Source organism: Natator depressus, chromosome 1, assembly GCF_965152275.1.
Source record: "Natator depressus isolate rNatDep1 chromosome 1, rNatDep2.hap1, whole genome shotgun sequence".
NCBI lineage: Eukaryota > Metazoa > Chordata > Testudines > Cheloniidae > Natator > Natator depressus.
This window is the reverse complement of record NC_134234.1, coordinates 175,481,394-175,506,466: the sequence shown is the minus strand read 5'-3', so window position 1 is coordinate 175,506,466 and position 25,073 is coordinate 175,481,394. Positions and strand designations below refer to the sequence as shown.

At 39.5% G+C, this 25,073-nt stretch overlaps 1 protein-coding gene across 11 annotated transcripts in view; it reads right to left on the bottom strand.

Moving 5' to 3' along the window:
* The window catches only part of ROBO2 (roundabout guidance receptor 2), a 1,509,143-nt gene that overhangs the window by 551,458 nt on the left and 932,612 nt on the right, over positions 1–25,073 (bottom strand). For all 11 annotated transcript variants that reach the window (XM_074971504.1, XM_074971513.1, XM_074971584.1 and 8 more), the window contains one exon: positions 1,056–1,382. In XM_074971504.1, coding sequence (XP_074827605.1) covers positions 1,056–1,382 — 327 coding nt within the window. The remainder of the gene's footprint in view (positions 1–1,055; positions 1,383–25,073) is intronic.

Genomic DNA, 25,073 nt, shown 5'->3' with positions numbered 1-25,073 from the left:
AGGCATTTAAGTACATGCTTAAGTCCATCCCTCTTCACCCTAAGTGCTTAAGTATGTGCTTACCACAGAAGTCAATGGGGCTTAAGTTAAACACATGTTTAACGACTTTGCTGAGTAGGGGAAGGTTGCTGAATCAGGGCCTTGCAGCCTCCCTGTAGTGAAAAAGAAGTCTAAGAAAAGTGTTTTTTTGCTTTTTAACCATTTTTTAAAAATGCTTAGCCAGCATTAGCTGATTTAATTTTGCATGCTGAAATTTACTTTTCTTTCCCTGTTTCCTTTTAACCCAGATAATTAATTAGGGGCAGTTAACACATAGCAACTTTACATTTTGTGAAAGACAAGCTTCTTTAACATGCAAATAAAATGACCTTGTTTCAGCTTGTTTACTTGGAAGCAGAGCATTCATGCATGAACTCTCAGTAATTTCAAATTCTCTAAAAGATCTGTGATGACTTCACTGTTACATAAAGCCGATCAATAGGAATAAGACTGTTCTAGATGTATTGAGAAATGGTTAACAATTATCACATGCCAGTCACATAATGAATGAGACCTGCACTGAGTTTTTGGCAGAAGGGAACTCTGAAGGGATTGAGACTTTCAACAGTACAGTACATGAGTTACCAGACTGGAAACTGACTACTTCTGCAGAAGTAACAGATAACCTAATAAGGAGAAAGAGACAGTGCACCCTTATATCACATGATATTTTTCACGTTATGGTTCAGTATAACCAACTTTACCCATAATTTCAAAATTAGACTACTCATTAAAGGGAGAATAGGCTTCCTCCATGCTACTGTCAATTATGATTATACACAGGCAAGAATAGTACCTCGATATAAATCATATATTTTGCATGGTCATTGCGACTGAATAGATGTGTGTGGAAACAGCTTGGCTAAGAGTAATAGTGAAAGGTAAAATGACATGCTTATCCACATTTATCATCTGCTAACTTGGTACTGCATGAGAGGGATATATGTTAACATCAAAGCAACCGCAAAGTTTTACATGAATTTTAGAAGGTGGTGATCATATTTTGGACTACTTACATGCTACTTCCAGAGATGCATTGCGACTCACAGCTTCACCAAGATAGTTCCTCGCAACACAAACATAACTTCCTTCATCAGGTTTGCTCCTGCGTCCATGTACAATGCGTAAGAAAAATAAAGATCCGCTGGGCAGCAGCATACGGTGGGAGCGGGGGTCATCTTTGTCAGTCTCCACTCGCTCTCCATCCTTATACCATTCAATAGTGGGAGTTGGCCTTCCCTCAGCCTTACAGTTCAGAGTTGTTGGTTCTCCCTTAGAGACTATCACGTCTGAAGGATGCTCAACAATCCGCGGTGGGAAGTCCTCCTGGCGAAGACGGGATCCTGGAGACAAAGGACAGGGAGAAAAAAGGTTTATTTTTTTTAATTTTTCATCTTAATAGGTGGGTTCTCACTGCTAGGCTCTCTTAATGCAACAGAGGGGTTTCCAAGCATTTGAGCATGTGTGATGGCAGCCATCTTGGCTGACGCACTAAACACTGAACTAGGGACCTCCAGAGCTAAAACTCATGAGCTGCTTCAGCTGAAGCCAAGGCTTTGTAGAGATTTTAGCCAAGGCTTTGAGATTGTAACACAATCATATATTCTGCAAATGGGGCACAGAGGGGGACCTGTAACACACACTCGCCAGTGCGTCCAGTAATCTTTCTGAACAACACATACCTCTGGATACCAATGCCCTCCCAGACTGCACTCACAGCTGTTGCTCTCTTGCTCTTTCACCTGCCTGAATCAACAGATGTGCACATCCAAAATCACTGCATTTTGTGCCTGGGCCTCAAGACCTATTGGTTAATATGTCTCTACAGATGTGTGCCTATGTTTTGTACCCCTATCACACAAACAACTAGAGTGTGGAAAGAACAAAGGCTGAAATATGACAGCTGTCCCTTCCTTTGCTCATTTTTAATGCCATGGTTGGGAGGATTTGGGGTTTCAAAAAGTACTGACTGATACATGCTCCTTATTTACATTACAAAAAAAAACACCCCTCAGCTATGAGCTTTAGAAATTCCCAGTTAATCTATAAGAATAAAAAAGACACAGCTTAAAAAGACATTTCTGACACTGCTCTCTATGACGGGAGATTCCACATCCCTTTCCATTGTTCTTTTTCTACTACCTTCTTAATTTACAACTCTTCTGTTTTTTTTTTCCTTCTTGACCTCCTCCCTGCTCACAAGCTCTTTCCCAGGATAGTTTGTGAATTTACCATAGGAATGCTGTATGACAGTGATATACCTTTAGACACTTCAGTGGCTCATTCTACCCTTTTTTTTCCCCCCTGAAATCTCTACCAAGGGGTTGCTGTGGTGCAAAAATAAAAGCCATCCCTGAAATCTATACACTACAAAAACACTTCCATCTGTCAGTTGTGCACTGTATTTGTATAACCCCTTTTTAGTTCATACATCAGTTGGCTGAGCCTCTCATCACACCTATTAGTAAGTGAGATGTGTACCAGGTTACAGACGAGTATACCCAACAAAATAATTGGCAGAGACGTTTCTAGAACCCAGGACTTCTAGTACCCTGCTGCAACTATTAGGTACATACTTCCTTCCTACAGTTTCAGTTAGAATCCACAGTAAATTGGCAAACAAGTCCTCTTCTGAAAAAGGGCCCTACTTTTTCTCCAAATCCCCTCTCATAAAAAGGAAACCAATCTTCCTAATTACCAGCACAAATTACCTTTAGCTAGTACAAGATGCTAAAAATGCTTGCAATGGAGCTGTCAATCTAATGTCATTGCACAGAACTTCTTAGACTCAAGTAATGTCACCTTCAGCAGATCCATGAAACTTACATGCTTCAACTTTCAGACTGAGGATTCTACAGTCCATTAGTAGTTAGGAAAAAGATTTAACATCACTATGTTTCAGAGAGTATACATTTGAAAATATCTTCTATGCCTCATTTGCCCCCAAGGTGCTGAGAAATAAGGTTACATTTCACATATCACAAAGTTTCTCCACCTCTGGAATTCTGTTTTACTGTCATCTGGATCATTAAACTGAGGCTTGCCCTAGCAATGATGACAGATTTCAGAGTAGCAGCCATATTAGTCTGTATCCGCAAAAAGAAAAGGAGGACTTTTGGCACGTTAGAGACTAAGCAATTTATTTGAGCATAAGCTTTCGTGAGCTACAGCTCACTTCATCGGATGCATAGCAATAATGTGTTAAACCAATGCTGCAGATCTGAGCTCTTTTAGTAGCTATAGCACCTTTTTTAACCAATACAGTAAAATTATCTGATTATCTGTTCATCATTGCAAAGCCCAAAAAGAGATTGTGAATGATATGGCCAGAGCATGTTAAGAAAAGATATGTTCCTTATTTCATTTAAAATTTAGCTGGAGAATTTGTAATGAGAAAGCGTCATTATTCTCTGCCAAGACAGGAATGCAAAGCATTAGCAATATTCACTAAAATAAAAAGCATGAATTTCATATATATCAATATGCCAGACTGGCAAAAGGCCGGTATAATACACACCATACAACTTTTTAACATATTTCTTAAATACCCCTGAACAATTCTTGTTTTTCCAGTACTAATTCTATGTTCGCTGGGGACTTCCAATATTGCCATTACAACTAGTCAATATTTTGGGTATTTCTGAATTTTTGATGAAATTTTTTTTCAACCAACTCAGGTGAAAATATTTTAAAAGCTCAAATTGTTGACAATATTTTTAATGAAAATTAAAAAAAAAAAATTGACCAGCTCTACGTACCAAAATACATGGTGGTTTTGATGCACAAATGCTTGCAAAGGATTACAAAATTGGGGGCAAAGCGGAGCAAAGGATTAAAGGCCTGATTCGACCCCTCTTGGAGTCTTCCTTTGGTTTCAGCGGGGTTTGCATTTGTTCCAACCTTTCACCTCATGAGGCTGACTTCAAATCCTATCTTAGGGTCATAATAAGACATATGCACGATACTTCAGTCCTCTTCTACACTGATGCAAAATTAACATACTGTTTATCTCATTCTGGCCTGATAAAGTAGCCTCTGGTGAAGAAAGATCCAGGAGTTCAGCAATACAAGTACTGTCAGTCACGGCTGTGGGGTGCATAGGCAGAGTGGTGTGGGGAAGCTTGTACAGTTCCTTCCTGGACCATAATGTTACCTGGATCTGTCCAGGGCGGAGAGTCATTTCACTTTCAGGAAAAAGAGCACCATACTCATTGTCACTCATTTATTAATTTAAAGTGGCATGTTACTTATGTGGTATAAATTGTGATCTGAACAGGAGCAACTATTCTGAATATTACTGATTTTATAAAAAAAAAAACTATTGTCTGCTTTCTCTGGCAAATATTAAAATGATGAATGTTAAAAGGTCTGTCAATGGCCTTCACTAGTACTTTAATGCATACAGAGTCACTTGGGGTACTTTTTTGAGGGGGGAGCAGAAGAGAGAGAGATGATGGATTTTATTTCTGCCCCATATCTATGTAAGAGCACAAGTTGTTTCACTGAGGAAGGCAGTTTACTTTGTGAACTGCACTACCCATGCAGCACCATTTTCATTAGTTTTTTCCTCAAAGGATTTCCACCACATGGACTTTGCATGCATGCGTGCAAAGCTGAATTACCCCTGGATTTAACAGTCCCTAAATACTCATTGCCATGAGGGACTGCAACGATTCCAATTTAGCTATTACACTCTACTGAGTCAAAACACACCTTTGCAGAAAGCCACGACAATATGAATGTATACAATGGACCATGATGGCTACTCCAAAGAAGCCTGTAAGTTTTAGCTGGGAAAAAGTGGGCAGGTAAAAAGCCCCTAAATATATATTTAAACAGATATTGTAATGGCTCTACTGTGCCTACAGTAATCTGATCTGTTGTGCATTAGCATATCATCATTTATTAGGGGGCTTCAGAATTACAGTTTCATATATACCTTATGAACTCAGCAAGACAGAAGGGTAACCAACATGGCAGATAACTTTTCAGCGTCACCTCTTCATTTCCTAGCTTTAAAGGGGCTAGTACTATTTTAAAAACACTCCTAAGGCTGTCACAGTATCTTCCATTGTTATTATTTTCATTGCAGTGGCAGACAAAATACGTTGGGGACTACTGAAATCTAGAGGAAGTCATGGCCCCCGTCCTGAACAGCATACAATCTAAAAAGATCATTACTGATATACAACATTTTCCTCCTGAAAAATCGTATTAGGAATGACAAAAATTATAAAGAAAAATCATGTCACACTCCACTGAAGTGCAGCCACAGGGTCAGTCTGGCAGGTAGGAAAATTTCCCAGAAGACCCGAGGAACTTAGAATCAGTCAAGACCCTTGCAAGAAGTGACAAATTAAGGATAAATTCTCATTGATTTGCAGATCTGACTCCTCACTGACAGGAGGGCCAGGACCCAGCAGAGCTTTGGTCTAGGGAGCAGGCTGATACAGAAGAGAGGGGCCCAGAGACATAAGAACTCGGGATTCCGTTTGGGATGGGTACAGACGCCAGCTGCTTCTTGTGTTTGAGTATGTAGGCATGTGACCATGGTATATATTATGATCTTAGAAACCTGTAATACACAGCATAGGATCATACTATTAAGTGAACAGGACAAACCAAGCACTCAGGAGCTGCACCCATCAGAGAATCACAACACAAAATTGCAGAAACAGCACTTCCAAATCCATTAACTGAAAGAAGAAAAACAACATGAGCGCTGCCCTTGACCTTAGGCTAATCCTTTGCTACCTTAGGCTAATGCTTTGTCGTCACTCCTGGGGTGGGATATGTAACAAGTTGTTTTCTGAACATAATTCAGAAGTTATTAACATCACATAAAAACTCTGAAGAAAGTAAACAACAATGTTGAATTAAGGAACAATGATGTCTTGGACCATAAGCACCATAATGTAATAATAGATACCTGATGCAACACTTCTTTACTAAATGAACATAACTACCACCATGCAGAGTTTTTGTTTAACGTTGCATCAGGATCAACCTACACATCAAAAAACTGTGAAAGTAGGAAAACAAGAAGTTGAGAGAAAAGACTCCACTGTTTCTTGCCGCCTTCACGTCACCTACAACACTGTTGATAACATAGTCTAAAATTCCACTAGGCAGTTGCTTCCAGCTCCATGTAACAAACAACAACACATGCCCCAAATTCATCTAACTCACAGTCTCACACAAAACCTTCATAATGACCTTATTCATCCTCATATCTAGAAATCAGCACATCACACCATCCATTCATTTGGAAAGTTATTCTGCCTTAATGTTGTTGAGGGCACCATTGCATTTTTGCACAAGGGCACATTGAAGCCAACAGAGCTACAACAATTTATATTAGAGTACCATGAGGCAGTGTTGCCTTTCAAATAACTTCTGTACTGTGTTGGGGCAGGCACTGGGGGCAATAAGTGCAGGAGAGCTACCAGTGACATCAAAAGTAATCTACCAGGGACAATTCAGGTTCTTTCACAAAATACGTATTTGGGGCAGATCCTAAATTGCGATAGCTTAATTGAAATCAATGGAGGTTTTGCAATTTACACCAGTGAGGATCTGTCCCTCACTTTTCACTATTGATTTAAATGAGATTTCAAGGCTGTCACTCCTCCCTGAACAACTATCACTACTGTCAACTAGCATTCTTCTAACAAAGGAATCACTTTTGAAAATAAGGCGGCCTGCCAGGGGCCACTAATAAAATAGTATTAATTCACTTCACTTATACCACATAGTAACATGCCACTTTAAATTAATAAATTAAGAAGATCTGTACTTTGTTGTCCCCAGTTGAATAGTGAAATAAGTGCAAAATATTAAGTTTGCTAAGCTTTTTTAAAGCACACATTCAATTTAAGAGACAGCATTGAGTTAAAGGAAACAGATAATAGGAGAAACTCCTAACATAAGGAAAGAATATTTACCATCTTTCTAATATCTAACTGGCTATGGACCACATTTATGAGGGATTTACTTTACATTTCAGATTTTTAAAAATGCCACTCAGAGCAAGGCAACCGGTGCACTGAGGTAAACTCATAATCTAGCTTTAAACTTATGAACTCAAAAAGTAACCACTTGGTAATGACATTTAAACATTGGTAACAAACAAAGATAGGTTTGAGATACAATGCAAAAATATGTAGTGTCATGTTAATGGAGACTATAGGGACAGAAATCAAAACTGAAGAACAGAACTGGAGAAAGTGGACAATTTTACATATCTTGGAAGTACCATCAGCCAAGGTAGTACTAGTTCCAAGGAAATAAGATGATGAATCGGGAAGGGAAATGCTGCATTTGGAAGACTCAAAAACATCTGGCAACTCAAAAACATCTCCCTCAAGACAAAACTGAATGCGTACAAAGCAATTGTTATTGCCATCACAACATATAGCAGAGACATATGGCAATTTACCAAGAAGTATATGCAAAAGCTGGATGCATTTCATCACAAATGTCTGAGACAAATATTGGGAATAACATATAGACTCATAGACTATCAGAGTTGGAAGGGATCTCAGGAGATCATCTAGTCCAACCCCCTGCTCAAAGCAGGCACAATCCCCAATTTTTTTTGCCCCAGATCCCTAAATGGCCCCCTCAAGGATTGAACTCACAACCCTGGGTTTAGCAGGCCAATGCTCAACCCACTAACCTATCCCTCCTCCCCCGTCCTAGAGATAGGAAGAAAAATGAAGAAGTCAGAAAAATTACTGGACAAGGTACACTTTCACAAATAATCTACAAAAGAAGACATCAGTGGCTGGGACATGTGCTGAGAATGGAAAAAAATGCTTACCAAATACTGCCCTTGAATGGAAGGCAGAAAATGCAAGAAGAAAGAGAGGAAGATTGTGAATAACATGGAAATGAACGGTTCTGAACGACATCAAGTACCTCAACATGAAACGGGAAGATTTGGAGAAAAGGGCAGTTGACAGGCAAGGATGGCAAATGTGGGTAGCCCAATGTGCAGCAAAGCATGGGATGGACTAAGGTCTAACCTACACCTAGAATGCAGAGCTCCACCCAGCACCCCCCTCCTTGGGATGGAGCAGACAAACCTTCTTAACTTCTCTGCTGGCTCCTGATTGGTTAGTATCTTTTCCTGGCCTTTCTAGGCCCCTAGAGGACGAAGTCTTGTTGGTACCCAAAACTGAATGGGCTTTTCCTCGGCAAGGGGGGTGTCAGAGTACTGATGCCTGTTGTTGGGGGGAGGAGGGGGCAAGGAGACACAGAGAGGGCCAGATAGATCCCTCACACTCACATATCTACTTGTGAATATAGTGGTCTTCGTTTAAAAAAAAAAAAGTCAACATTCGTCAAGTTATCATCTTGTGATATCTGAGATAGTGTACCACTAGGCTTCACTATACAGATTCCATAGTCTGCTAACTATCACTAAATGTTGACTTGTTAAAAGATGACTAATGGTAAACACTGTCGTTCTTGCAATAATAATTGGTGGATTTATGATAAGCTGTCACTTAACTGCATGAGTAATCAATTCACATCCATTTGTATCTACCTTTGTGTTAATAACTTCTTCTATGGTTACTAATAACTTCAGTTGAACTCCAGGGTAGGAATAAATGGCAAAGTTTCAGAATGGAGAGGGGTAACTAGTGGTGTTCCCCAAGGGTCAGTCCTAGGACCAATCCTACTCAACTTATTCATAAATGATCTGGAGAAAGGGGTAAACAGCAAGAAGGCAAAGTTTGCAAATGATACTAAATTGCTCAAGATAGTTAAGATCAAAGCAGACTGTGAAGAACTTCAAAAAGATCTCACAAAACTAAGTGATTGGGCAACAAAATGGCAAATGAAATTTAATGTGGATAAATGTAAAGTAATGCACATTGGGGGAAAAAAACAATTATACATACAGTATGATGGGGGATAATTTAGCTACAACTAATCAGGAGAAAGATCTTGGAGTAATCGTGGATAGTTCTCTGAAGATGCCCATGCAGTGTGCAGTGGCAGTCAAAAAAGCAAATGGGATGTTAGAAATCATTAAAAAAGGGATAGAAAATAAGATGGAGAATATCTTATTGCCCTTATATAAATCCATGGTATGCCCACATCTTGAATATTGCGTACAGATGTGGTCCCCTCATCTCAAAAAAGATATACTGGCATTAGAAAAGGTTCAGAAAAGGGCAACTAAAATGATTAGGGGTTTGGAATGGGTCCCATATGAGGAAAGATTAAAGAGGCTAGGACTTTTCAGCTTGGAAAAGAGGAGAATAAAGGGGGATATGATAGAGGTCTATAACATCATGAGTGGTGTGGAGAAAGTGAATAAGGAAACATTATTTACTTGTTCCCATAATATAAGAACTAGGGGCCACCAAATGAAATTAATGGGTAGCAGGTTTAAAACAAATAAAAGGAAGTTCTTCTTCACTCAGTGCACAGTCAACCCGTGGAACTCCTTGCCTGAGGAGGTTGTGAAGGCTAGGACTATAACAGGGTCTAAAAGAGAACTGGACAAATTCATGGAGGTTAAGTCCATTAATGGCTATTAGCCAGGATGGGTAAGGAATTGTGTCCCTAGCCTCTGTTTGTCAGAGGGTGGAGACAGATGGCAGGAGAGAGATCACTAGATCATTACCTGTTAGGTTCACTCCCTCTGGGGCACCTTTCATTGGCCACTGTTGGTAGATAGGATACTGGGCTGGATGGACCTTTGGTCTGAGCTAGTATGGCCATTCTTATGTTCTTAAGGACTACAACAGGCCCTCAATCAGGCACAGCCCTGTGCTGGAGGTGATGTCAAGCTGCCACAGGACAGTCTCTATCTCAAAGAGGCAAAATGCTGTCCTTAGCTGCCAGATGTACAGAGGCAGCACTCCCACAACTACATGTCTGCAAATGGTGGCTCTTACTTTTATACCTAGATACAAATGGGAGTGGATGTAATAAATTTCCTAAACTAAAAAAGGTAAAGAGAAATAATAAATCAAACAAATAGAGTCAAAGTAGTAGTATACATTTATTTGTAATCTCTTTCCTATTGTTTTCTCATTACTATTATAGGACCTTTTTTCCATAATGTAAGGACATATTACCTAAATCCCCATAAAACTGGATTTTTAGAAGTTAAAAAACATTTAAATGTAAAATCAATAAGCCATACTCCCATAGCAGTAAGTCACTCCAGAATATGCATTAGTAGACTATTGGTGCACTTTTCAAGTGGCTGAAGGCACTCATCCTTCAACCTGTACCCACAGAATAGCCTACGATGTAGCCCGTAGGCTTGCCTTTATTGTATTCACTGTGTTGCCTTCATTATATTCATCTGTTACACAAGAAACCTGCAGTATCCTGTAAGACATTAGCTGAAGCATAAGTTAGCATAAGTGTCATAACCCTTGACATAGATCAACGGTTACCTTTAAATCTTAGGAATTAAGAAGAGCTTGCTCAATGGTAGGAGATAGAATGTTTCAGTAAGTGCTACCACAAGGCACATGAAAGTAATAACCACAAATCCGCTTAAGCAAGGGGTGACAGATATGATCATGAGCTGAAATGGTAGTTACACATATCAATATAGTATCCTATAGAAGAAGGACACCTCAACATTAGTAGGGTAAGGAAAAACAAGTAAGAAAAAGGGGAAAACCTGTACTGAATATGCATTAGATAAAGGGTGTCGGCGTAACATATTATAAAAGTTGCATCCCAGCTTGTGAGGGTAGAAGAGAAAGAGATGTAGCCTTTGGAAGGGGCCCAAATGATGGCCACTGGTGATGATAAGGAAGATGATGGTAATGAGGAATATAATGGCTAACATTTCAGGTTGTTGTGCAAGGGATGGTGTAAATATATGGATGTGCAGATGTACATTCTGTAATCTATCTACCTTACTTAGAGTGTTGACTATTTGAAAAGTGACACAATATTCATTTAAATTTGAAAATTATCTTTTCACTAACCCTTGGATGAATCAAGGCAAATGTGTTTTGTATGAGCTTTGTTGTAGAGGTGCACTGATGTCCATACGTGTCTCCTAGAAAACATTTCTATCTAATCTACTACATTGCCCCAGAATTAGCATATGAACCGAGTAAAATGTGTTGCTTTCTACTTATTATTGTTTTGCAAGACTTTCAATTAAACCAAAATAATTTGCTTGCATGTACAAAAGCAACATATTTCCCATAAAAAAACACAAAAAGAAGTAAAATAAATAAAACCCCCTCATTTATGAGTCATTCCTGTACAATTAAGTGTAAGATGCTTTCACTGAACTTTATAAAGAACTAAGTAGCCACACTATCTCACACTAAACAACAAATGTATATAGCCCAGAGGCAGACTTATGAATTTGCCTTATATCTCACACTACCACTATTCTGAGTCTGAGCGGAAAAAATCATCAGAAATAAACTGCTCCCCCCCACACTATCCTCCCCCACACACTTCATGCTCCTCCAGTCTTGATTTTATCACTTTCAGACAAAAGTTGATTTGATTTATTAAACGTGCTACTTGATGGTAGGCACTTCCCAAAACCAGCAGGTTGTCATACGTGAACAGCAATAATATAAGCAGGCTAAGTTCATAGCAAATTTTTATTTCTCAAATCACCAGACCATTCACGGTTATTGGAATAATGGCAATTCTTAAAGAGGCACAGATTATACACCAGGGAGGATGCTGATTTCACTATAAGCACTGAGCAGTTTAAAAGAAAAACAGAAAAAATACATTAATTTAACTATCAACAGAATATACAGAAAATACTTCATAATACAGTTTTCAGTCTTGCCTTCAAGGCCCTCTTTAGCTCTGCCACTCTTTTTCCTACCTGACTTTGTCAACTTTTTGTACACTAGCCACCTATTTGTGATCAGTGTTAGTGTGAAAAAAGAAACACACATTTGTAGATACAAATGTATAACAAAGGCCTCCTTACATAAGTTTATTGGAAGATAGCCACACAGTTACTGCCCACTATCCTACTTTCAAATGCCTATGCTGATTATTCCACTTAGAAAGTACTTATGAGCCACACTTATTATCCACATCTCCTAGATATAATGAATAAATATGTTGTTTTCATGACCTTCTTAACCAGAGAATTGGCTAAAAGATAGCAGAGATCCCATATAGAGATCCAGTCAGTCACATGCTAGTTGGAATAAAAGATAGTGTGAAAATTCAAGCTAATGAAAAAATGCAACTGGAGTGTGAGCTGATACAGTGGCATCAGGCTACCTGATTCTCGTAGATGCATTCCTCTAGACAAAGTGTCACAGTGAAGATTACATTTGTAAGCTTTATAGTTTGCAATTTTTTGCAAATCTTGGCAGAAGTGAAAGGACTCTGATATGTTTCCATGGAAGGGCACTGAGAGTGAGCTGTGTCAAAGTCTGTGAAAACTTTTCCTACTGCAAAATTAACCCATTAAACAGCACACCCTACCTTCCTCAGAAAACTGTTTCTACAAGATATGCCACCTTTCCTGCACTGGAAGTTTCCTTAGGACTGAGGGAAAAAGTTAAAACAGTCCTTCAAAAATCTCCAGGAGAGAAAAATCTATATCTGCTATTAAAATATTTACCAAATGTTATGGAAAGAGTGATTTCATTAAGATTCTGTTATACAAAATATTGACTTATTAGTGCGATATAACCAATTTTAATGGGAAAAATACTTAGTAAATGCACAAACCTGCTCCTCATTGTCAGTGTGGGAAGAATAATTTGTCAGTTGTAATATAAGCAGCCAGCCTGTTGTACTAAGAGTCTTTTCTAAAACACTTTTGCAGAGTACACTTAGTCCACATATCTATTCAGGGGACACCATCATGGGGCCTAATCACATCAGCCACACTATTAGAGGCTCGTTCACCTGCACATCTACCAATGTGATATATGCCATCATGTGCCAGCAATGCCCCTCTGCCATGTACATTGGTCAAACTGGACAGTCTCTACGTAAAAAGAATAAATGGACACAAATCAGATGTCAAGAATTATAACATTCAAAAACCAGTCGGAGAACACTTCAGTCTCTCTGGTCACTCGATTACAGACCTAAAGGTCGCAATATTACAACAAAAAAACTTCAAAAACAGACTTCAATGAGAGACTGCTGAATTGGAATTAATTTGCAAACTGGATACAATTAACTTAGGCTTGAATAGAGACTGGGAGTGGATGTGTCATTACACAAAGTAAAACTATTTCCCCATGTTTATTCCCCCCCCCCCGGCTCCTCAGACATTCCTGTTATCTGCTGGCAATGGCCCACCTTGATTATCACTACAAAAGGTTTTCTTCCCTCCACCGCCCCCACTCTGCTGCTGGTAATAGCTCATCTTAAGTGATCATTCTCCTTACAATGTGTATAACAACACCCATTTTTTTCATGTTCTGTGTGTATATAAATCTCCTCACTGTATTTTCCACTGTATGCATCCGATGAAGTGAGCTATAGCTCACAAAAGCTTATGCTCAAATAAATTGGTTAGTCTCTAAGGTGCCACTAGTACTCCTTTTCTTTTAGTCTTTAAAGTTTGCTGTTTCCACCACAGTGGCTGCATGTTGTTCACACATCCACTTCTCACACATGCCAATGCTAATCAGGAGTCAGTGCAAATTTCACTACCTCTGCAAAGTGGTATAAATAGCCCAAAGCATATGATTATCTATAAATCATTCATATCCTTGGAGATGAAAAATATTATTATTAATACGCGTCAGTATTGCACAGAAAATTGAATCAATTTTGTTTGGTTGAACAGAATTTCACCCAGATTAATTCAAACGGGATTTCTTTTGTTTCCTCATTTCTTACCCTCAAAAGTTACCTCAGATCTATGTTTTCTCTTGACAACTAATTGTTATGTTATCATTCTAGGGTAGTCTGGTTTGGGGAATGGTGTAGAAATTAATCATACACTATACACTTGGTTCATCAAAAGAAGATCACAGACACTTATCCTTATTCACCTAATTCCATAACTCACATTTATTTAGTTGGTAAAACTTTCCTACCAATAGACTTTTGCTTTTGAGCTTAAAATAACAGAGACTCATTTCAAGGTTTGCAAAAAGAAAAGGAGTATTTGTGGCACCTTAGAGACTAACCAATTTATTTGAGCATAAGCTTTCGTTAGCTACAGCTCACTTCATCGGATGCATACTGTGGAAAGTATAGAAGATCTTTTTATACACACAAAGCATGAAAAAATGGGTGTTTACCACTACAAAAGGTTTTCTCTCTCCGCACCCCACTCTCCTGCTGGTAATAGCTTATCTAAAGTGATCACTCTCCTTACAATGTGTATGATAATCAAGTTGGGCCATTTCCAGCACAAATCCAGGTTTTCTCCCCCACACACACACAAACCCACTCTCCTGCTGGTAATAGCTTATCTAAAGTGATCACTCTCCTTACAATGTGTATGATAATCAAGGTGCCATTTTCAGCACAAATCCAGGGTTTAACAAGGAGGAGGGGGGGCGGTAGGAAAAAACAAGGGGAAATAGGTTACCTTGCATAATGACTTAGCCACTCCCAGTCTCTATTCAGGCCTAAGTTAACTGTATCCAATTTGCAAACGAATTCCAATTCAACAGTCTCTCGCTGAAGTCTGGTTTTGAAGTTTTTTTGTTGTAATATCGCAACTTTCATGTCTGTAATCGCGTGACCAGAGAGATTGAAGTGTTCTCCGACTGGTTTATGAATGTTATAATTCTTGACATCTGATTTGTGTCCATTTATTCTTTTTACGTAGAGACTGTCCAGTTTGACCAATGTACATGGCAGAGGGGCATTGCTGGCACATATCACATTGGTGGATGTGCAGGTGAACGAGCCTCTGATAGTGTGGCTGATGTTATTAGGCCCTGTGATGGTGTCCCCTGAATAGATATGTGGGCACAGTTGGCAACGGGCTTTGTTGCAAGGATAGGTTCCTGGATTAGTGGTTCTGTTGTGTGGTATATGGTTGCTGGTGAGTATTTGCTTCAGGTTGGGGGGCTGTCTGTAGGCAAGGACTGGCCTGTCTCCCAAGATTTGTGAGAGTGTTGGGTCATCCTTCAGGATAGGTTGTAGATCCTTAATAATGCGTTGGAGGGGTTTTAGTTGGGGGCTGAAGGTGACGGTTAGTGGCGTTCTGTTATTTTCTTTGTTAGGCCTGTCCTGTAGTAGGTGACTTCTGGGAACTCTTCTGGCTCTATCAATCTGTTTCTTCACTTCCGCAGGTGGGTATTGTAGTTGTAAGAATGCTTGATAGAGATCTTGTAGGTGTTTGTCTCTGTCTGAGGGGTTGGAGCAAATGCGGTTGTATTGCAGAGCTTGGCTGTAGACAATGGATTGTGTGGTGTGGTCAGGGTGAAAGCTGGAGGCATGTAGGTAGGAATAGCGGTCAATAGGTTTCCGGTATAGGGTGGTGTTTATGTGACCATCGTTTATTAGCACAGTAGTGTCCAGGAAGTGGATCTCTTGTGTGGACTGGACCAGGCTGAGGTTGATGGTGGGATGGAAATTGTTGAAATCCTGGTGGAATTCCTCAAGGGCTTCTTTTCCATGGATCCAGATGATGAAGATGTCATCAATATAGCGCAAGTAGAGTAGGGGTGTTAGGGGACGAGAGCTGAGGAAGCTTTGTTCTAAGTCAGCCATAAAAATGTTGGCATACTGTGGGGCCATGCGGGTACCCATAGCAGTGCTGCTGATTTGAAGGTATACATTGTCCCCAAATGTAAAATAGTTATGGGTAAGGACAAAGTCACAAAGTTCAGCCACCAGGTTAGCCGTGACATTATCGGGGATAGTGTTCTTGATGGCTTGTAGTCCATCTTTGTGTGGAATGTTGGTGTAGAGGGCTTCTACATCCATAGTGGCCAGGATGGTGTTAGCAGGAAGATCACCGATGGATTGTAGTTTCCTCAGGAAGTCATTGGTGTCTCAAAGGTAGCTGGGAGTGCTGGTAGCGTCTATTCAGGGGACACCATCACAGGGCCTAATAACATCAGCCACACTATCAGAGGCTCGTTCACCTGCACATCCGCCAATGTGATATATGCCATCATGTGCCAGCAATGCCCCTCTGCCATGTACATTGGTCAAACTGGACAGTCTCTACGTAAAAGAATAAATGGACACAAATCAGATGTCAAGAATTATAACATTCATAAACCAGTCGGAGAACACTTCAATCTCTCTGGTCACGCGATTACAGACATGAAAGTTGCGATATTACAACAAAAAAAACTTCAAAACCAGACTCCAGCGAGAGACTGTTGAATTGGAATTCATTTGCAAATTGGATACAATTAACTTAGGCTTGAATAGAGACTGGGAGTGGCTAAGTCATTATGCAAGGTAACCTATTTCCCCTTGTTTTTTCCTACCGCCCCCCCCCTCCTTGTTAAACCCTGGATTTGTGCTGAAAATGGCACCTTGATTATCATACACATTGTAAGGAGAGTGATCACTTTAGATAAGCTATTACCAGCAGGAGAGTGGGGTGAGGGGAGAGAAAACCTTTTGTAGTCGTAAACACCCATTTTTTCATGCTTTGTGTGTATAAAAAGATCTTCTATACTTTCCACAGTATGCATCCGATGAAGTGAGCTGTAGCTCACGAAAGCTTATGCTCAAATAAATTGGTTAGTCTCTAAGGTGCCACAAGTACTCCTTTTCTTTTTGCGAATACAGACTAACACGGCTGTTACTCTGAAACATTTCTAGGTTTGAGTTCCATGAGTGTTCCACTGGGTTCCCCACAATATGACATGATAAATTCACTTCAGGCAAGAAAATATAGTGGGAAAAACATTTTGAGCTATGAAAGGCAGTATGAATTGGGGGGTGGGGGAGAGAAAGGGCTTCTTATCTGAAAAAAATGCAGGTAACAAGAGTACCACAAAGACAATGGGTATTTGCTCACTCTTTTCATCCAGCACAACTAAAGCAAAGCAGCTCATCCCGAGAGATTCTCTCAAAGCCATTTCTGGAATTTAGCAAAGTTAAGTATATTCCTGACTCCTCTCAGCATGCTTCCTTTCTGATCTTTTTCCGATCAAGGATGAGTGGAAAACAGACATCTTTTCAAGATTTCCCAGTCCATCCTTTGCTACAGAACTAACATATCATTGCAGCATTGCGATGATAACAATGGCTTCTTATCAGACAGTAAAAGGACCTCCTTCACATCTCCTTGCAGATCACTGTGAGAACCAAAGGCTAATTAGGGAGAGCTGGTCAGGCTTTTAGAATAACTTGCTGATACCCACCCAGGTCCTGGACCCACACCATTTATTGAAAGAAATATGACTCAGTATCAGCTTTATACATTTTATTAAAACTATTAAACAAAAATAAAATCAAGTATCATATTACCAAAGCTAATCTACTGTTAACAGTATTAAACAAAGAGTATAGAACACCTGTCAAATCAATAAATCAACAAGTTGGTATCAATATTGGATTGGAATTAAATAACCAAATTAGTTAAATAATTAGATTCATACAACAAATTCATTCTTATAAATTCCAAGAAAGGATCTAAGGAGGTGGTTATCTGGTTGTAAACTCCACCTAGATTCATTATAAACCCCAGCTGGTTAAGTATTTTAATACCAAAAACAAATCATCATCTAAAATCTGGACCACAACCTCAGAGCCAATTACAAAGCCTCCTTCTCCAATCTGAATTCTTGAGTGGTAGTTAACCCTTTTCTCCCCCTCCTCCCTAACAGAGATGTTATAATACAGACTTTTACAGAATATTTTGACAAGCAGAAGTTTGACAACTCTTATGTACAAAATTTTGCACATGACAATTGAATTTTAGGACTTTTCAACACATAACATGTTTTAATGAGCATCTTTACAAGACTGTGTTTAGGGCTGCTTAAACCTGGAAAACTTCCTTTCAGGTACTTTCCCTTTGTGGACTTTATGGGTGCTCGAACAAACATGCATCCCCATGATCATACTGTCACATCCTAAAATGATAGGATGAAAAGACAGGGACAAAACACAGAAATAGAAACCAGGAAAAATAAAACACTTAACATAACGGTGTTCACAAACTCTTTAGCTTCCATAGTCTACTGGACTCTAACAGCTTAGTAGTTAGGAATTGCACTCAAGAAGCCAAATAGTAATGTTAGTTGCACAGCACTTCTTACTAACAAGCTTCCCTCTGATGCAGCTCAAAGGTTGGCTTGTCTGGTCCGGATAGCCTGTTTTTTGATGTCTTGACTTTCTCTCCCCAAGCTGGCCGGACTTATGGTTCCAGGAACATAAGTCTTCCTCCAGGTGGCTTTTTGACCTGAAGGTGAGGCTTCTAATTCTTATCCTTGATTTTTATGGTTTATGGTCTTTGCTTACTTCACCTTTCAGTGCCTCCCTTTAAGGACTTCAGTCAAATCAGGTGCGAGGCCTACCTTGAACCCAGGCAACTTGGTCAGCCTTAGTTAATGTCAACATGGAAAAGTCCTGATTAAGCCAATAATTTTTTTAAAAAACAATGTTTTGTATAACAAACACAGTAAGACTATGACCTCCCCCTCCCCCCCCCCCAAAAAAAATTCCAAAAATACCTAAAATGAAACTACTTTTGAGGAAATTTTCATGGCCTTGTCTGGGTGAAAAGGTCTTAAGAGAATGTGTCACCAGTTTATGGAAAGTTTGAGCCAAAAAAACCCTATAAAAATAACTAACTGAAAAGACCCTTGCAACAGCCACCCAGCCGATGTTCATCCATCATAAAAATGAACTTGAACATCTTATGTGTGCATGTCATCATTCTTCTTACAAACAAGACAACTTACAGAAGTCTTTATTTTTAGGAACTTGGCTGTAAGTCAAACAGCTTACTTTGAAAGTTTCACATTGAGAGAGGAGAGTTACTTTAAAACTTCTCAAGATGAAACCCAGCAAGAAAATTAAAAATCATCAAGTTTATATAAAAGGTCTGGATTCCCATAGTATGCTGTTTCTCTCACATCACATACAAAGTCTTCACCCTCATTTGCAAGGTTTTGCACAGCTCTGCTCCTGCTTCAATCACATCTCTCATTGCGTGCACATTTTGCTCTATGCCTTCCTAATGCATTAGTCTTCATGCTCCCTTTAAAAGTCAGATTGTGTCTGGCCTCTGGATAGCTATGCAAGAGAAGGACACAAGTTGCTTCCTTCCCCTCACTGCACTTGCACAAGAGTCAGTACAAATGCAAGCAGACAGCAGTGTGTGTCCCCTCCCAGGACAGGACTTTATCTCAAAGGAATCATGGTGCTATTCTCTCTCCCGCTTCACGCCATAGTGGAAGGGACAGCATACTCCGAATCTTCCCCAAGGGTGGCAAAACCATTCTGCCACCATTCACTTCCTGACATCTGTACATCCCTGCTATTTATACTGATTATATTCAGTTATTAAGGCCATGAATTCTAAATGTGAGGCAGTGTTAGTATCTTTGGATATCTGTAAATGTTCCTTTTGAGTTTGTTCTTTGTAGCATGTAACTTTGGATATCTATAAGTGTTCCTTTTGAGTTTGTTCTTTGTAGCAACCCATTCAGTTGCTCTTAAACCAACGTAAAATTTCATATCAAGAAAGAACAGTCACCTACTATGTGTTATGTTTGTTGAACCCATTATATACATACCCTGGGGTCACCACAAGGACTTACACTAAAATTCTCTTATGAATCTCAACCAGCATTTGTTACTACTCACATTGAGGATGGTTTTTTAAAAAATCATTTGCCAAAAAGGGCATCCTTCATACAGTGGTTTGACCTGCCATTAAAGGATATTTCAATGGTTACCACAGTGACATCTGAGGTAATAATTATTCCCTCTTCTAAATACAGGAGACTATGGTGATAACAAAAGCACTGAGCACTTTAGAATCTGGGTAACAAACACAAGATTTAAGACAGATTCATTTGTGCTCCAGAGAACTTGTTCTCCAATTTCCCCATATCTAACTGCTCCTGGTGCACCTAGAGTACAGATTAGCTCACTTGAGGGTATGGCTACACTTCATGCTGGAAGGTATAAAATCCAGCTCGTGGAGACATACCTGCACTAGCTACCCTTAAGTACATGCCTAGTGACTTGGATGGGTAGGTACTTGGAGCGGCTAGTCCCTCCTACTGCTAAAGCTGCCAAGGCTACACTATTTTTAGAACACTAGCTCAATCACAGTTACTAGCATGGATATGTCTGATTGTAAATTCAAGCTCAACTTCCAGCTGAAAGTGAAGATGTGTTTGAGATTCTCTCTTTCACATACTCTCTCTGCTTATGGAACCCCACTCTGAAGTAGGATACTGAAAAAACACAAGGCACTTCTGAAGATTTTCCCCACCCTACAGAATCCTTTTATGCACATCATTTCAACTTGTTTCACAAACAGCTCACATAGTTTAATTAACAAAATTGGTCAATCTTGCCACAACTACGAAATAGTGACTATGTCTCTGGCTAAGATGATGATGATTTCTTTATCCCATCCAAAACAAAGACAACCTCTCTCTCACTTCCATTTACCAGGTGAATCTTCCCTCCCCTCCCCAGTAGTAATCCAGTTATATGTCCTGTTAAACTGTAAATTGGAATTCTCCAACTCCATCTTGTACAGCCAGAATTAAATGGAATGCCCTTGGGCCTGATGATAGAGCACACACACTCTGAGTCATTGTGCCAACTCTTGGCACTTGTTTTGACAATACTTACAGAGATTTTTGCTCAGCTCTCCTGCTTCGTTTATTTATAGTCAAGGCTGGCAGACATCAGAGATGTCGCTTTTAATACTTCAGCTTGAAGGCACCAGTCCAGTGCTTCTCTTGAGCTTCTATGAATGTACTGGACCAAATTCTGTTCCCCATTACCTGCATGTAAAGCCACTGCAGTCAATGGAGTGGAATATGTGTAGCTGAGAAGAATTCTGCCTTTCAAAGGACAGGCATGATACAGTATCTTGTCCCAGCATTATTTTAGCTTTGATGCATTAACAAAAATTACTGTTCTAAGAAGTGTACTTTCATTGTACAGTCTAGGTCAATGTTTCTGTCTAAATACCTTTATTGGCTTAAGATGTCTGTTCATTCCATTAATGCATCACGACACTCCCAGTAAACTACCACAAGCAAGAGTCATGGAATGGTTGAGTGTATAGCTATGACAATGCTTACTTTAAATGCTTTACTTCTTCCAGATATGTGATTTATTTAATCTATTTTTCCACTGTAAGCAGCACGCACAAGGGCACAAGAATAAAAGAGGCTAGTATCCAAGGAGGTCTCTCACTCTCTTTCCCACACACATACAGACAGTTCTCTCATTGCTTACTGCCATAGCCATATATTTGTGAATGAGATGTAAAAGCAGTAGGACAAGAAGTGAAAGGAATATTACAGAGGAAGCAGATGGTACCATCTCTGGTCATAAACATTAATTGACTTATTATCATTATTGTCAATAAGCATAATGCATGCTGTCTGGGCTGTAATAAAGAAAAAATATTTCAACCTTCCAACACTTACATATGTTTCATGCAACTGGACCTAAAGGAGGGTGGGTCACAATACTGCTCCTAAATATTGGGTGTTTTTGTCTAGAGCTAAAAATTACAGCAGGTGTTCAGGAAATGGAGGTTATTTTATATGGTTCCTTTTTTATCTGTCAATACTGTACAATCGTAAATGATAATGTGAGGGTTTTATAAAAATATAAACACACACACATATGGAACTATACACACCTGTACACATTCCTGGATCACTTATGTTCATACAAAACTAACTCAAATGAAATACAATAGTCGTCTCTTCTACAAAACTATTTTGTAATTAAGAAAATACCTCAGAACTTCCACTACTGTCTTCAACGACAAAACAGAAGGTTATTTAATACATTAATCTGTTTGATGTGTTTGTAAAGATCTGTGGCCTTACTTGCTTCTGTCAGTAAAGCACAAGACATTTTCAAATCTATTTATGATTCATTTTCTAAAGAAATTCAGATGAAAGAAAGGTCATTTAGAATTATAGTTTCTTCTGGTCCGTTTACATGCTTAATCTTTTTTGGGCTCTAGGACAACAGGTCAAAATATTTATTTAGGGTTTTTTTAAAGGACAGACATGTTAAAGGGTTCATACCACTCTCACAGTGACATGCAGCCCTTGTGTGGCAGCATCTAAATTATATGCAAATGGCTTGGCACCACCTTACTGCATCACACTTGTATGCAGTGGGGAAAAAAAAGACTGATTTTGTGCTTTTACTAAGAATGCTCTTCTTTTCATCACCTTGTATTCAGTACTGGAAGACCGTGGCTAGAAAATAGTTATAATCACATCAAAGTGTGGTGTGGATTTCTCATTTTAAAATAGTATTTTTCAGGCTTTTTTTCCATCTAACAAACACAAAGTTATCTTTCTGTGCTGTTTCTCAGGTCCAAAGCAAGCATTCCTCCTCTAGAACATTGTCAAAATGAAAGAACTATTTAAAAGTCAACAGGGCTGTTGTCAGCCAGTCTCTCCAGATTTTAGGACAAACCAGTCCAATATCAGACACTTCAGGTGCAGTAAATATAACTCTCTCCAACAGAGTGCTCATGCACCACACACAAATCTGTCTTGTTTTCCCCCCTCAAGGAAGAGTCTGCCTCTCATCATTAATGTCACAGCTACATCGTGGCCATAAAACAAAATGTTACTCAACTGCATACAGTACAGTATATACAGTACCTTATTAAAACTGTGAAAAGGGGGCTTATTACTAGTACCTTGGGATTGATGCACTTTAGGGGATCAAGACAGGACTTCAAATAACTATGCAGCTGGATTTATGAAGGCAAATTTATTACAAAACAAAGCCCAATAAATGTCACGTATGCCAAAAGCAGCAGCATGCTTGAGGAAAATTACACAGGTCTAACGTAACAGTCAACTGTAGCTAGCTCAGCTAAAGAGAGATTTCCATTTCTTGGCACAATAACAAATCCTCAAGCAGAGAGGGGCTAAGGGTGAGATTTTTTCCTCTGTAAGTAACTTAATGAATGAAGTACTAATTAACATTATGGCATTGATAAATGGAGAGAGAGATTAGGGATATACTCGATATTCAGGCCTTCCCAGATGGACTGTCAAAGCCACATTAATTCCTATCTCATTGGAGCATCTGCTTCTCCCATAATCCACTGCCCCTTGGTACGAACAACACAAACTGTTGTGACTCAATTCGATTTATATCAATCTAATTTCTTTTAATCCAATTTGTATTCCAATCTACTACCTTCTAATCACTTAAATCTTCAGCCTCCATCTGGTAAATTTTCTCTCAAAATTAACCAAGCAGATGCCTCTGCAATTGTCTTCTACAGTCAGGCTAATCATGCCCTAGCAGTGGCCTACAGAACTCTCTGAATAGTACGTGACTTTCAGCGTTGCCCTTCTTATTACAAACATGGTGATGCAGGAAGGCCATTTTGTCTGTCATTAATTGGTTAATTTGCATAACACTGCCAGGGAAGATGCCTAGAAAACAAAGGCCAAGAGTGGAAAGCTCCATGAAGACAGAGCATCATGCTCGTCATTTGTCACATGGGCATTACATCCTGAATCACCTATTGTTTGGGATAACAAATATGGAACTGGATTACAGCTAAATACAAAAGTCTAATCTATGTGCAGTATTGGATTGCAGGGTGTTTCATGTCATTGCCACTGAATCTACAGCATGACATAGCTCTAAATTTCTTTGGAAAAAAATATCTCCAAGCTACATGTCAAAACAAATACATACAAGAAGATAATATTTCCATCACTGCATGTTGTTCTCCGCAACACAAGTGATAAATTAAGTAGACTCTGGCTAGTATGCAGTTCACTAGTTTCACTCCTGTGGGGAGCTCAATCATCACATGTAATGGATTCAGTAATTTAAGCTTTCACCTTATATATAAATTGGACAGTGATCTTAGCTGACAACAGCAGGGACAGCATTTACTAAATAATAATAATACCTAAATGTATATTGTCCTTTTCATCCGTCATTTGAAAAAAAAACATTTTACAGAGGAGGTCAGTGTCATTATTCCTATTTTACAGATGTGGAAACTGAGGCACAAAGAAACAAACTGACTTGTTGAAGATCACTCCGCAGAGCCATGAACAAGAAAACCCAGGTCTCCCAAGACTCAGTTCAGTTCTGTATCCACTAACCCACACTGCTAAAAACAAACAATAAAAGAAAAAGCAAAGACAGGAACATTATCAAGTATTAGCTAGGTTTCATGTATAGTTTAAATTTAATATATAGAGCTCAGTCCCCACCTTTGTTGGAGCAGAATTCAGTACACCTAGGGGAATGCAAAAGTGGTTTTTAAAACCTTTCTGCTTCCTCCAGTACTCACTAGTAGGTTTAGCCTTCCCCATATTAGGTAGTTGGTGAATTTTTCAATGACCTGAGGATAGGGAATACTGTAGATACAGCGGCGTATTAACGCCTAGGCTGCCAAGGCCTAGGCCTAGGGCAGCAAATTTATAATAGCAGCCAGAGGCTGCTTCCCCCGGTGCCGGTTCACGCCCTCTGCCCCCGGCCCCGCCCCAACTCCACCCCTTCCCCTCCCTCATTCCCCACCCCCTCCCTGTCCCTATTGGTTCCCTTCCCTTCCCAAAGCCCTGCCTCCTCTCCTGAGTGTGCCACGTTCCCCCCCTTCCCCCCTCCTTCGCAAAGCTGTTTCATAGAATCATAGAATATCAGGGTTGGAAGGGACCTCAGGAGGTCATCTAGTCCAACCCCTTGCTCAAAGCAGGACCAATCCCCAACTAAATCATCCCAGCCAGGGCTTTGTCAAGCCTGACCTTAAAAACTTCTAAGGAAGGAGATTCCACCACCTCCCTAGGTAACGCATTCCAGTGTTTCACCACCCTCCTAGTGAAAAAGTTTTTCCTAATATCCAACCTAAATCTCCCCCACTGCAACTTGAGACCATTACTCCTTGTCCTGTCATCCGCTAC